Here is a 15,805-nt window from a genome sequence, read left to right on the forward strand (position 1 = left end):
CAGGAGCTGGGGCATAGGCGTTCACTTCCTGTGGTCGGCTGGTTTGTCATGGCCCATTTAAAAACAGCGTACATGTGGGAGTTCGTGTTTATTTGTGTGGGTGTGTGGGGTCAAACTCTTGAAACAAATGTGAAGCTTTGAATAATTAGAGGCCCATTGCGAACTCGCAGCGTGCTCCAGTTGATTTAATCGGGTTAATAGCCTTTGCATGTCGCGCACTGTGGACTTCGGAGGTGTTAAATGTTTGTAATGACCGCACATCAACTTTAATAGCCATGGGTTGAAATAATGAAGAAAAAGTGCCACTGGAAACGGACGAATTTGTGACTGATCAGCTTTTGTTATCCACGTGTGTGTCTTTGTGTGAGTACGTCGTTGTCAAACATCAAAAGGTTTCCGTTTTGCAACACACGAGACTTGAATAATTTTTATTGTGTTTGCTCTCAGCTGGCATGTCTAATACGCCCCGTTTTAACTTCCAATTTTTGTATGAAAATTTGCGTTTGAAAATGTGAAAAATCGTGTTAAACATGCAAAAAAATTCAAATCAATTCCAATTGCTCCGCGTTAGCTCCACTTTGAAATATTCCAATTGCTCCGCGTCAGCTCCATTTTGAAATAACAAATGCCAGTTTTAAATATATTTTATATTTTTAAAAGTTATTTTTATTGCATTTTTTTCCTTTTATTTTCGATTGTATTCATCTCAAATATTCCTTTCTTTTGTTTTGTTTTGCTTTAGTTTTATATGTGTTTTTTGCGCTATTTTATTTGCCATGCGCATGTATTATTACATTTTCTGCAAATTTTTAAAGATTTTCCATTTTGAGTTTATTTTTAATGCTTGTTTACAATTTGTCACAACCTTACAAATTGAAAATTGATATAAACCAATATATAGTTTTTGTTCAATTAAATTTGTATCTTGTTTATAGCCATTTAAGTTTTGTATCTGTGTGCGTGTGTATTAAATGAGTCAATGTAGAGGGGAAAGTGTGCGGGAACACAAGTATTGCAGAACGTTTTGTCTTCTGGGAGAGGGGGGCAAGCTGCTGTGTGTGATTGTTGCGGGAGTCCGCTAATATAATACTATTCGTCTAGTTTTGTATCTGTTATCAATTTTGTTTGTAAGGAAGCGTCTAGGGACGCTAAACTTCCTACTCTGGTCTCTATACACATTGCTAAATTTAAAAAATATTTTCCATCATCATTTAAGTGTTGAAATATCTAAACAATGTTTTTATTCATCTTGGGGATGGGTAAATCTGTTCACGAGGTTTTAATTCATATATATATATTTTTTTTATTTTTGTTTTTATTTTAATTTCGCGTTTTGCATTTGTTTGCTTTGTCCATTCATAAAAACAAATGGTACAACTTACAATTTGGCACATCTTTAAAGATAAGTGTTTTTTTTTTGTTTGTTTTTTCATATAATATATATTTATATATATATAGTTTATATTTATACTTTATATAACGCCTATGCGTATGCTCTATGTGAAAGTGAACAAAAGCGGCGCTGGCTTATGGTTAGACTACACAGATTAAAGATTACAGCTTAAAGATTCGTAATTCTCATTCTTGCTCTTGTACTGGGTGTTAAAATTGGGTGTGTGTAAGAGGGATGGGCGCACAGATAATTAAGTGTTAAATAAAAACTAAAATATCTTTTATAAGAATTTGATTGAGTTGCATTTGCATTTTACATATTTAGACTTAGGTTGACTTTAGTACATACCTTGCTTAAGACTGTGTTTTGTTTTTTTATTAAAAAATTGCGGTGGAAGTTGAGTTTATAATTTTTCATTTGTATGTATTATATTATGTTTAATTTTTAATAACTACTTGGTTTATTTCGCCTTGTATATCAAACCCAAAAGTATTTGTTTTTTATTTAATTATTTATGTGTGTGCTGCCAAAAAGTGTGATATACATTAAGTTTTTCTAGTTGTTGTTAATATGTATTTATTTCTGTGCTATTTTAAACGATTTTCTTTTATTTTTGTTACTTTAATTAAGTGTCTATTCACTTGAAAGCTACATTTAATTTGGCAATTGTTGGGTTTGAAATGATTTGTTTCATTTAGTATTATTTTATTTTTGTGTCTGTCATCGGCATAAAAACTAAATCTAACTAAAAATCATTTTTAAATATAAACTTTGGCTTGAAAAATGTCAACGTACTTATACATAAAATGTTTTTTTTTTTTTTTTTATTTTATTCATATTTGTATAATGATATTTAAAGAAACATTTAAAATCTGAGTATGACATAAATTGCTTCAAGTTGCCGTTGTATGTCTGTGCAAATGTATGTGAGCATAAGAAAATTCAAAGTAATTATTTACAATCTCAGACAACGATTTGTTTAGTAGCAAACACAATATTGCAGAATTCTCACCAGGCTACAATTAAATATCGCATGGAGTGCAATCAATGAAGAGTAAATATTTTTGGATTTCGATCAAAAGGATAAATTCGAAGGATCAATTGCACAGTTACATATACAGGAAAACGAATCAAAGGTATATGGTTTATATTATTTATAAACAACTAGTATAAATTTTGCGACAGTAACTGTCTAAGAATCGAAATAGAGAACGAGGTCAAATTACTTCTTGAGCATTTTCTTTTTTTTTTTTTATATAATTATTTACTTATATATTTCTTTTTTTGTTTTGTTATTTCTTTGGATTTGTTTTTCCAACATACATTTCAAAATACACAACTGTAAAAGTGAATTGTGTGCATTAGACTTTATAGAGTATGTGTAAAATAAATTCTTAGCTTGCTTAGGGAAGTTTTGTGGTCTAGACCCAAAATGAACAACACTGAAACGATGTGAAGTTATTTTTTATATAATTGTTTTTGAAAAATGTTCATATCTGATTTTGCTTCTTTTTTGTTTAGCTTTTTGGTTTTTTTTTTTTACACAACACACAAAGAAAGTGCTACATAGTAAGAGCTAATAATTTACTTTATTTTAATGCTTACTACACAATTTTCACGTTTCCGTTTCTGAGCTTTCTTTCTATCTTTCTGTCACTGGAAGCTTGAAGTTAAAAACTATTATGCATTAATATTTTAATTTTATACTCATTATTTATATTATTATTTTTATTTATTTATTTTTTTTTTTTTTTGTGTTTTTGCTGCTACGGCCGCATTAAAGTAATTATTATTGTATGTTCCAAGGATATGTCTACGTGTTGATCTGTTGCATTTACTTATGCACTACAAGTTGAGCAATATCATGTTCATTGAGTTGACTATGCATTTTAGCTGCCGAAAAAAGTTTCTAGGAACAATAATAAGCAAAGCAGATTACAAAACGTTTTTAAAATATAATTGTTGACGATAATAAAATGAGTATTCTTTGGAGACTTAAAAATGTATAAAGAAATTAAGGAAAAATGTTCTCATATGTCTGTTCTAATAAAATGTTTTTGTTTGGCAACTTCTTTTTGTGTTTTTTGTTTGTTAATATTGTATATATAAAAATATAATATACAATTCAATGTCTGGCGATTGGGTTTGTTTCTTGTTGCTTCCTACGGACTACACTGATATACAAATACATGAAACAGAAAATAATCAAATTAGTAAATATATATAAAGATATAAAGCTAACTTAATGAACAAAACTATTGAACAAAAAATAAATGTTCTTTTTTCGGTTGTTAATTTTTGAATTGGCAAATACATTAAAATTGCTCTTCTTTTTGATATACAAATACAATATCTATCGGTATAATAATAATAATAATTATATATCCTGTTGGTATATATATATATATATTTATATAAATTCTGCCGCACAAAATTTCAGCTTTTGGTTTTGGTAAAAATCTACGCATGAAGCACGTTTTGCAAACTAATTGCCATTTAAATATTTTGTGTATACTGCATTTGTTGCTGTTTTCTTCTTTTTTTTTTTTTTGTTTTTATGGACGACATTGATTTTTTTTGTTTAAAAAATTTAAGTGTTTTTTTTTTTTTTTTAATTTTATTTTGCTTAATTTGCCACAGGTTTGTAGCTGCTTTTAGCTTTGATTTTCATCTCTCCATATTTTGAGTGGGGTTTCTTTTGTTTTTGTTTTTTGTTTTTCGATCATCTTTGAGCATCTGTTTTTGCGTTAGATTTAACTTCTACTTACTGCACTGTAGAGGAGGAGTATTTACGTCTAATTTTTGTTCATACATTGAGCATTTTCGAGAGTAGTTCAAGTGCGTTATTTGGCTGACTTATGAAGCTTTCTAATATGGCGTAAAACGATTGAAGCCACCGCGATACAGGGTTGCCTTTAGAAGAGATAGTGGAGTAGATTGCGAAAGGTTGATATAAGTAATATAATAGATAATAAAATATAATATGTACCCTATGGATTTGTCAAGAATTGATTGAAAGTTATTTAGGACACTTACCCCATAGCCTGGCACGGGTCCAATTCCATGTCCTAGATAAGGATCCGCATACTCGCGCGCGTAACTAGAAATATTTCGTTTGCGATTTATTAGATAAATACTTGATGAAAATAAGTTGTTATAAATATGATTTAGGAATGCGATAGTTTCTTGATGTCTCCACTTTTAGGATTGTTTAATTTGTGTGATTTTTGTTAGTTCTTGCTCTTGGCATAGGGTGAAACCTTTGATTCTTCTTCAAATGTCACTTCTTTATTACTTTTCGACTCAACTCGATTCTTCAAACTGTTAGTCTTTAATTAATTATCTTTCATAAATGTCATCTCTTGCTTAGCCAATGATTTCTTCTATTTCCCAGTTTCTTTTGACTTAGTTTAGTAAAAATGGTTTAGTTTCGATATAGTGTTGCAAAAATGTTCAATGGTTAGTTGTAAGTCATCAATTTTCGGTGTTAGGCTTTTCCTACTCTTGTACAAAAAAGAATCAAATCAAACAGATTAGTTAAGGGTTAAGTAATTATTAAACAAAATTGCATATAAATCATGAAATATTGAAATAAAATATATAATAAAATAATAAGAAATACAAACTGATATATTAACTTGAAGAAATAAATACTGTTAAATAAAGATTGACTACAGAAATACAATATTCTGAATAAAATATAAGATGTTTATCTTCTTAAGCAATAAAAATTATCTTCGGGTGCCGAGGAGTAAAATTATTGCGGACATATTGTAGATTTGCACTATTATCGAAATTTTTGAATATATCTTCCACAAACGGTGTAAGAGCGGATTATAATTATACACGAAACTGAGAAACTAAGTCCCAACTTGTATTTTCAGACAACGGGGCTATTACAGATAATTATTTGCTATACGAGAATTAATAGTCACGATTGGCTGACTTTTGTAGAATTTCTGAAACGAACCGACGGAATTACGGACAGATATGGCTGGATTAACTCGGCTGTTTTTGCAAATGAGATATAATGGATATAATAATATAATATATAAATGATAAAATAATATAAAAAGTTGACAACACAATAAAAGCAAATTCAGTTATAATTTTAAATCAAGTTAAAAGATACATTATTCAAATAAGTTCCGATTCATATAACACTACTTGTAAAACACCTTACCTGAAGCTTTTAATAAAATAGAAAAAATAAATCTATTATGACTAAAAAGAAATTAGTTTTTAATAATCCTAAATTCAAAATACATTCTCTTGACCCAACTACATGAATTGACGCAGTTTTAAGATTCAAGGTTAACACGCGGTGAAAGCCAATTTTAGTGAGTTCATTTAAATTAGTTCATGTTTTTATTATTTTAAATTATGTTAAGATGTGTTGAATATGACAGAATATGTTGAGTTAATGGTAGGTTTAGTAAAATGTTTCGTGGACAATTTGTGAATGTGGAGCAGCTCAACTTTGGCTGAGGCAGCAAGTGGCGCACATGGAAAATTTTGATGAAAACTTACCCCGCTACGGTGGCATAGCCAGCGAGTGCTGGTTGGGCGGCTGCTGCTGCAGCGGCGCCATAGGCGGCCCGGGCAGCGACCGCCGTGTAGGTGGTGGCCGCCGTGGCGTACGCCTGCTGCTGGGCCTGAGACAGGGGTGTCTTTAACAGCGGAGCAGTGGCCTGGAATAATTTGAAGCAAATTGTGTGTTAAAGGTGGGGCACAAATCGAACAAATGCAACGGCAACGACAAAACTAGCGACAGGTGATAGAGAGCAAAATGGCAAAAGGAGTTAAGAACCTAAACCATAACAAAAAAAAAAAAAAGAAGAGGAGTGCAAACAAATCATATCAGTGCGATTTTTTGGTTTTAATATATAAATAGATATAAATCTAATATTTAAGGTGGTGATCAGCGAATTCAAGCTATAAGCCCAAGATGCCAAAAAATCTTATGAATATACGTAGTATTTAAATGCTACAAACAAAGCGCCAAAAGTGCAGGGAATACAAAGAACTTATAGCATATTGATTATGGCTAGTATTCAGATCATAACTTAGGTGTGGGGGCAAGACATAAAGCGCAGTCCCATGAAAAACAGAAAAAAACAACAATACACATACATATAATCAAAACTCAAAATTGGGCACAACAAACAATAATTCTCTAATGGATTTGAATAAATTATTTGATTGGAATGTTCAAATTTGCTAGCTAAAAATGATTATTTTTACCAAAACATTCTGTGGTACCGGAATGCGGTTGATCGTATGTGGGGTACTGTTTAGCGTAGTCACAGTGCGGCGCTGTAAGTTTTTCGATATATTTGGTATAATTTTTGGTATAAATTTTGGTTTTGATAATGTTGTAACGATATTTGATGCAGTTGTTGTTGTTGTTGTTATTGTTGTTGTTGTTGCGTATGTTGTAACAGTCGTGAAAAAAGTAACCAAAAAAGAATACATACTTAGTAATTACGAAAATGTTCACAGCATTGAGGAATATTTATTTATATGCTACTTAAGTTTAGATTTAATTGAAGATATGAGTCTAATATATATATATATATAAATTTATATATATAGATTGTAAAAGCAAAATTCAAATCAAACCATAACTTGCGTGAGATATGTTGATCGAAATGTAATAAAAAACAAGAGAAAATAATATTTGAAGTTTTTTCGTTTTCAAATCATAATTTAAACAAAGTGACAGAGACAGAGAGAGAGAGAGAGACAGATAGATAGAAAGAGGTAGAGCGGCATGCAGCCTGAAAGTATGCTATGCGTCTTTAAGTGGCCGCTAATTAAAGCATTTGTTGTTTGTTTGTATTTCTCTTGGAGACTACGCGTGTAGTTTGAATATACTTAGATAGTTATAAAAATGTGTTAGCAAAATCAATTAAGGATGCAAATATGTAATCGCTTTATAAGTAGAAATAGACGTAAGTGTTCAAACACAATGGTAATATACATATTTAAATACATAAAAGCAATTATTTATGTATGAAAATTTGTTAATGACGCTCAGCACTGGGCCCTAATTCGAATTTATAATATATATATTTCATGTTTGTAGTGTTGTGAATTATATGTAGTATACACGCTTTTATATATGCCAAAATTTTACAGACTTAGTTGCACGACCAGTTACCAAAGAAAACTAAACAATAGAAAAACACCAATCCCAATGTGTGGGTACGTAAAGAAAGAAGTGTGTCTCCAAACGCGTCGTTAGTGTTTTATGCAATAATAATATGAAACGGAAAAATAATAACAAAAGGAGCGAAAAATAATTGTACAAACATATGTATATGTATATAGGAATGTTCTGTTCAAAAACCAAGTCAAATATTGGTGTCTTTCACAAGTTCAATTGAAAGTTAATGTGTAAATAAATGTGTATGTACGAGTGTATAATAAATATAATAGTTGAGATAACGTTCTCAAAACGATTTTTTTATGCTTTACGGTTAGCGTATCAATTTGAATAGATTTCATTACATTTAATATGGCGGCTGGCTGTGCGGCTGGAACTTCAGTGACCGGTTTGGCTGCCTGTAAAATTTATATATAATATATATATGTATATATATTTTAAAAACGAAGGTTTTTTAGTTTAGCTAGCCAGCTTTAAATTAGTTCTTAACATAGCTTAACGTATATTACACATAATCCTATATCTAAATGATAGTCTTAACAAAAAATATTATAGTGTACAATTTTGATAGACTTACCTGGAAGCGTAGATTTGGATCAGCGGAAGCAGCGGCTGCTAAGAAGGGATCATAGTATACGCTGTGTGTGTTTAAGAAGAAGGATAAGACAGATTTCAAGATTAATAACTCACTTGGACACTCTTTACAATTGGTTTCAATGTCAGCCGAGCCGGATCAACACTAGAACATTTCCAATAAATATTGTTCTTCATTTTATCTGACTCAACTTTCATTTGAATAGCACTTAAAAGCAAAATTCAAAAATGTTTATACATATTATATTATTATTTTTCTTTTTATATTTTTATTAATTTTTTAACGCACTTGTGTGTGGGTTTTTGTTTGGGCGTTATGGGCAGAAGGTAATTACATAGTTTTGGCGCTTCATACATCACTGTATGATATATTTTTTAATTTATTGCGAAAACTTTGCCTTTACCTTTGTCTGTTTACTTTTTCTTTTGTACCGGGTGCATTGGGTATAATGGCTGAAACTAAAGGTATAACTGAAAAGGTAATTAAGCCCTATTCGTATCCTCACAGAAACCAAGTTCCCACCTATAATCCTAACACCTAGCAATAAACCTTATATTCTGTACTCTTTGTTTGCTTTATCCTAATTGATGACGAGGTGATTTTTAGGTTATGCATATGCATTTGTAAATTATAAGTAGAACACTAGCAAGGATAATCAACCATATATGGTAGGTACGAGTACACATTACAATTGCCCGATACTACAAAAAACACTTGTTGTTCGACCTCTGCATTTTAATAGACAGAACAGACATTCATGCACCTAGCTAATTAGTTGGGTAGAATTCATATATAATGGTATAGCATTATCATTGTTCATCATTCATACGCTATTATTTAGTTTATTAGAACAGCAGCCACAAAAAGAATAAAAAAAAAATAGAACGGGTGTATTTAGAAATAATAATATTAACAATTATTGAGATATAGTGGAAACATGCGCGGCAGCAGCAGCAGACGCATCAAAAACATTTGTAATTCAATTCAATTTCAATTTCATCATACGCCTAGTGGTACACAATATACAATTACGTAGTTCCCTTTAACCAAGATAATCAAATAATTATACGAATATATTAAACGATGCCAAAAAACTTCTCTCAGTCAAGAATATATAGTTGTATATCTAAATATGTATATATATATATATATATTTGTTATATATATATATATATATGTTTTATTTTAAATAGTTTATGTAATAGTTGGCGTGCGTTAATTGGTTGCTGCTTTTGTAGCTGTTGTTGTTTTAGTTGACTTTATACAAGAGACAAGTCTAAACTTGCGGTTGAATTAGATGGTACATTAGGCAAATGTGGCGCTATGCATATATATTTTTTTGAATATACTTATAAAAACGTTACACACACAAGGTAGCTAAATATTTAATGAAAATCACCGCATAGACCAAAAATTGAGAGACAAAAAACAACGTTAAAGCTATAAACAATTTGCGCTCGAAGTTGGAGGTGGCTGGGATTTGGGATAAGGTTAATATTATGGGGATTTGGGAGAAGTTAAGTTTTGTAAAATGATGATAGATCGTGTCTAACAGTAACACCATCAGCAGCAGCTGGCACAACGTGGCGTATGCGTAATATTTTGTTGCATGCAATTCTGTGAGCCGGTTGTTCTTGCTGCTGCTGTTGCTGCAGTTGGTGATTTGAGTAAGCGTTTGAGATTGAGCGTAGACACCACATAAACAAAAAGTAAGTGCGCTAAAACTACATTCAATATATAAGAGATTATTTAACTAAATAAAAAAAAATAAGGAAAACAAGATACAACTAGAGCTACATGGAAGTATTTTTTTCTTTTCTTTAATGGCGACTTTTGCGACGGCGACGATTTTGGGGCAACGTGGAGTGAACTCTACTTACGGCGCAAATCCATGCAAAGCGCTGTTGGCCGCATTAGCCGACGCTGCCATGGAAGCAGCAGCCGCAGCAGCAGCGGCCGGCGTTTGGGAAGCCGTGGCAGCGGAGAGCCGTGCCGCATACGCAGCGGCGGCAGCAGCGTTCGCATTGCCTGCCACGCCCGAATTTTGTGCAGCTGCGGCAGCTGCCAGCGATTGCTGCAGCGCCGAGTGTTGCTGAGCGGCAGCAGCCGCAGCACTACCAGCGGCAGTGGGCACGGCGACCGCCTGGAGCGTCGGCTGCAGCTGGGTTAGCTGGGGGGCGAGAGCATGCGCATGTGCATGCGGATGTGCGTGAGCGGCGGCGGCGGCGGCGGCAGCGGCGTGTTGTGAGTGCTGGGCAGCGGCGGCAGCGGCTACTGCCGCATGTTGTTGCTGTTGTTGCTGCTGTTGTTGTTGTTGCTGTTGTTGTTGCTGCTGCTGCTGATGCTGCTGTTGCTGTTGTTGCTGATGCTGCTGCTGTTGGGCGGCTGCTGCGGCCACGGCAGCGGCGGCCACTTGACGTTGCTGTTGCTGCTGGGCGGCGGCAACCAGCGCCTGATGATGGTGCGGATGATGGGGATGATGGAAGGGTGTGGCACCGACCACGCCCACGTGTCCACGTTGTATGGCAACTCCACGCATGGCAGCGGCGGCGGCTACGGCGGCTGTGAGGCGGCCAAACGATTTTTTGTTTTTGGATTTTGATTTTTGATTGATATTTTTGCAACGATTTGTACACAACATTTTTACCAGTGTGTGTGTGTGTGGGTGTGGGTGTGTGTGTGTGTGTGTGTGTGTGTTATGTGTGGGTGTTTGAACACACGCATTACATTTTATATATGTTTCGTGTGTATTTGTGTGTTTGTTCGTTTGTTTGTGTTCGTGTGCAAAAAGTAGAAAAAAGGAAAAGAAAAGAACATAAAATGCATGCGGTTAGTTTCTCTCTCTTTATATAAGTAAATTTATATAATTTTATATATATATATATAGTAAATAGCATATAGTATATGTTTAGCAAATACTAGGCAATATGTAGTAACGGTTTGGATGTATATAGTTTAGGTATCGATTGAGTATTGAAATGATTTTGGTATATACATATAACAATACATAAGACATACGTGAAGTCAGTCATTTAAAGGGGGATTCAGTTTGAAACATACTTAACATTATAACATTGAATTACCAAGAAATGCTACGCAGTTGTTTTTTTTTTTTTTTTTTTTTTTTTGGTTGTGGTGTTCGTATTATATATATATACGGTTTAATATGACCATTCATTAACAATACCAAAACATTTGACCGTTCTGCAGTTTGGATTAAAAACATATATAAAATTTGTATATACGTGTGTATGCGGCAAGACATTTTGTTTTGTTACAACTTATTGCATTTAATTTTGGTCAAAGTATTTTTAGAGGTTTTCGTTTACAAAGCATAAGAAAATATATATTTATAACGTTTATATAGAAAGTGGTACGATTTAACTAACGTTGGTATATTTAAGCCCTTCAACCTTAGAATAAAATCAAAACTATTAAAACACATTTACTAAAAACTATATAAATAGAACAAAGTTTACAGATAACAAACAAATATATGATCCTTGCGATCATATGCGATCTTTTGCAACGGCAATTACTGTGCTCAGATAATCTAGAGTAAAAACGTTGTCTTTAACAAGCTCTACATTAAAGTAAAACACAAGCAGCTTGAAATGCTTTAAAATCTGTTAAAATTTATAATACGTGAAACATCGATGGATGCCATTGAGGCTTGGCACGCAATTAAAAATACATTTGTTACTCATTTTAAACGATTGGCCAGTCCGGCCGCAATAACCAGGACAAAAGCGAACATAATTGGAGACCTCAGCTGCAATTGCGGCAACTTTTGTACAGTTCTCTTTGAAAATCCAACGCATCTATTATTATTAATGCAATTTATAAGCCCAAAAACAAATTACAAATTTATTTTGCTATTTAATTCGATTTGACTATTCGAATGCAAATTAAAAGCTTGACAGAGCACAAATTATTTAGATTTTCAACAATGTAAATGCAATTTTTAATTTCAATTATCAAAGTTAATTTCGATTTTTGCTATTTACAAATAAAAAAGCATTAGAGCCAAGCAATTAAAGTGTATAACTTCTGGCCTTATCTTTTTGTAGCATGCAAAAAACTGTAGAATCGTATCGTCTTCTCAACTTGACAATAATTCATTATTGAGGCAATCTTATTTTACTTATTTTCATTATCCATTTCCATTTAATTTTTAAAAAATTTGCATTTTTTGCGATGAAAACACAAAAAGTAAAACGTGCACAATTGCAAAGTAAGTAAAAACATATCAAGAGTATAAACAGAGAGATATGAAACAATAGAGAAAGATTGAAACAGTGAGAGATAAAGAGTACAAGAGTTGCTAAAAACTAATAATCTAGAAAAAATGCCTTTTTAAAATGCTTGCTGCGCAAAAATTGTCTACCGTCACACGATATAGGGTACGTTATAAATTACGATATATAGTAGGTACACTATGGTTAAAGCTAAGAACCTTTCCATACTTAATTGCTAATTACAGTTGTCATGTGAGGTTGCCACTAGTTGGTTGATTGACTGATTGATTGATTGATTGACTGATTGGTTGGTTCTTGGGTTCGTGGACTTGTGTTTGCTTGTGTGTGCCTAGCCGTAGAACAATGCAATCTCAAGGGCGCCAAAAGGTATGCAATATATAGTACTTGGCATACAGTCAAACCCAAATGCGTAACCAAATTAACAAGACAACAAATATATATGTGTACATATGTATGTATAGTAAGTATATGGTACAGATCTCAAAACTAAGAGTTTGTCACTTGTTGTTGCCTTTGTAGTTATGCCTTTGTGTATGTGTGTGTGTGTGTATGGGTGTGCCTCTCTGTGTATCTGTATGTGTTGGTCTGTCTTTTGTGTGAGTCAGCGAGTTTACTTAATTTTTGAATTCTGCTTTTTTTGGCGCATACACTCAAACAAATTCGATCCAGAATTTTCAATGTACCTCCGCCGTGTCGTTGCTGCTGCAGTTTGTGCCGTCACACTTGTTGGCATTGCACTGTGTGCTGGATGGCGTTGCGCTAACACAATGGGCGTGGCTGTTGGAGTAGCTGTGGGCGTGGCTGCGCTGTGCGCCGCTGGTGCCACTGAGGCCGCTTGTGCCACCTGCAGTGGCATCTGCAGCGTCATCGGTGTCAGCGTCGGCGCTCCGGCCCCAACTGGCGCACCCAAAAATGGCCACGCAGCGGCCATGGGCAGCCGATAACCTTAAGGTTCATATTTTTGTTCATAAATTTTGTTAAAATTGTTTGTATCATTCGATGGATCAGTGGATGAGCTGATGTGTCTGTCTGTGTGTATGTATATATATAGATATATATACGGGTCTGCGTATGGCTGTGTTTTGTATTTACATATCGAATTCTGGGATGCAGTGATTGACGTTCTCTTGGTTCGGCTTGGTTTGGTTTTTGTGGTATAGCTTAGGTCTAGTGCTAAGTTAAGCTGCTTGGAACGCGACGAGAGTTAACATTTACATACATTCGTGTTTGTAGTTGCGTGGGAATGTGTCTGTGTGTGTGTGTGTGTGTGTGTGTGTGTGTGTGTTGGTGTCTGTGTGTTGACTTAAGTAATAAGTAATTATGCTAAGGAGCATTTCCGACAATGTTCAGATCAAAGAACCAGACCAAAATATATAAAACGTAAAACGAACTCAGGACATAAAAACAAAACGCACATACAACAAAACTGGTTAAAATAAATGTGTTAAACAAAATAATATGGATTGTTCATATGTATATAGATATATAGTAAATATATATATTTATATATTTATTAAGAGTATATTTATATATAGTAGTTAAGTAGTATGCATAAGACAACACAGCCGCAATATGCTAAAATTCATAACCATTATTAGATGATCACAGGATCATCAGCATCATTAAGACTAGAAAGAAAATGGTGACGCGCCTGATTCTGAATGGGTTTGCGAGCGGTAAGTAACGATATTTTTGTTTTTGTTTTTTTTTTATGCTTCAAATTTTGTTTTTAATTTTCATTCGTGTTTTGTTTTCTATTTTTTGGTTCAATTCTTTTTTCCAAGTTTGGGTTATATGCAAAAGTAAATGACTCATTAAAAAAAAAAATAGAGTACAATTACAAACAGTCATCAAATATTTAGTATTGCAAAAAGTATGTAGGTTTACGAATATAATATATGCATACAGTTTAACGCGGAGCCTAACAATAAAAATGAAAAATCTATTAAGTTTTTAGTTAGGTAAAAATTGAATAATGAGCATTTCAAATGATTTCTCGTACTGTCAAAAATCCCAGCGTTTACATATATATATGCTTCACATGTCGAGCTGCCTAACATAGTTTTCTTATGGGTTGTCATTTAGTTATGTATGTATTTATGTTTTTTGTCGCTTACACTCTAAAAAATATGCCACGGCTTATACTTATGTTAAAAACTGAACGGGTCTCTCTCGTATACATTAAAGATAACTTATTTTTACTGTATATTTGTGTGTGTGTGTGTGTCTGTTCAAATTGTTTGTGTAATTTTAGACTTTATAACAAAATACGGCAAGCAATAAATACAAAATACAAATACAGCAAAAAATAGTACAAATAAAACGTGACGGAACGCTTACCTTCAGGCCATTGAACGCAAACTGCAGCCAGTTGATTTATATAAATTGGTGTAGTTTTTTTTATAGTCGCAGCAATTTTTGTATTTTTGTTTTTGTGGAGCATGGAAAAATGAAGAGAAAATTTTGAATTAGTTTTATATTAAAATTGTGATTTTATTTATATAAATAAAACTTTTGATTTTATATACATGACACGCAGCTCAATTACATTTACAAGTTTGGGCCGTGCTAATGCAGTTGCGGTGTAGTTGAAATATTTCTTCAATTTATTTTTGTATACTGGTTGGGGTTTGTTGCAGCATAAACATGCACTTTTATTTGAATTTAACAAACATTTATTTATTTGCATATTTTATATTATTTTACTATAGTAAAAAAACGCTTTCAGCAGCAATTTAAACGAAACTAGGCGAAATTCGCAGTTCAAGCCAATTGGTTTAACCAAATTTAGTTATATTTGTTTTGATTCAACATCGTTTTGAGTTTGTTTTAGAGCATTGCATGCTGTTTTGTTTTTGTCGCAAATAAACTGACATTTTTTGTCTCAATGCTGTATTATGCATTTAAGATGCTCACAAATGATGCAATTGAAAATGTGAAACGTTTCACAATGAAGCAAATTGCTAGCGAAATAACAAATAAGCTCAAATGCTGACTAAACAATCGACTTTAAGCAAATACAAAGGGAGGGATATACAACTAGCGACAAATCGAAAAATGCAGTAAAATAAATGTCAAATAGACGAGCAGGCAGTCAGAAATGTTGTTCCTGCTGGTTGGGCGCATTAAGTTTTACATGTCAAAGGATCAACGAAAAATAAAACAGAAAGAAACATATTTACATATATGCATAACATATGTACATGTATGTGAGGGAAGTCAACATACAAAGTAGATGGCAAACTTTCTTTAAAATGTGTGCGAATGGAAGACATTTGCATAAGACACAACCAAAGGATCAAAACTAAAATGGTTTTGCAACGGCCAAAGGACGTACCAGGCAACAGGAGTTGGAGGAGAGTTTTTCATTTTTTGCTACTGCAATTTAT

At 33.1% G+C, this 15,805-nt stretch overlaps 1 protein-coding gene across 24 annotated transcripts in view; it reads right to left on the reverse strand.

Annotated features, from left to right (window-relative positions):
- Window positions 1-3,970: 3,970 nt before the first annotated feature.
- The window catches only part of LOC115770197 (RNA binding protein fox-1 homolog 1), a 90,369-nt gene continuing 78,534 nt past the window's right edge, over window positions 3,971-15,805 (reverse strand). For 6 of the 24 annotated variants that reach the window (XM_030715383.1, XM_030715371.1, XM_030715362.1 and 3 more), the window contains 8 exons: window positions 14,757-14,777; window positions 10,038-10,719; window positions 8,140-8,200; window positions 7,907-7,960; window positions 6,638-6,709; window positions 5,924-6,084; window positions 4,430-4,493; window positions 3,971-4,306 (listed from right to left, as the gene is read on the reverse strand). In XM_030715383.1, coding sequence (XP_030571243.1) covers window positions 4,262-4,306; window positions 4,430-4,493; window positions 5,924-6,084; window positions 6,638-6,709; window positions 7,907-7,960; window positions 8,140-8,200; window positions 10,038-10,719; window positions 14,757-14,777 — 1,160 coding nt within the window. In that variant the 3' untranslated portion in view covers window positions 3,971-4,261. Of the gene's footprint in view, window positions 4,307-4,429; window positions 4,494-5,923; window positions 6,085-6,637; window positions 6,710-7,906; window positions 7,961-8,139; window positions 8,201-10,037; window positions 10,720-13,099; window positions 13,362-14,756; window positions 14,778-15,805 lie in introns of those variants that run through there. The other 18 variants (XM_030715384.1, XM_030715367.1, XM_030715366.1 and 15 more) reach the window with 12 other exon arrangements.

Source organism: Drosophila novamexicana, unplaced genomic scaffold (genome assembly GCF_003285875.2).
Source record: "Drosophila novamexicana strain 15010-1031.04,08,12 unplaced genomic scaffold, DnovRS2.1 tig00004555-arrow-pilon, whole genome shotgun sequence".
Classification (NCBI taxonomy): Eukaryota; Metazoa; Arthropoda; class Insecta; order Diptera; family Drosophilidae; genus Drosophila; species Drosophila novamexicana.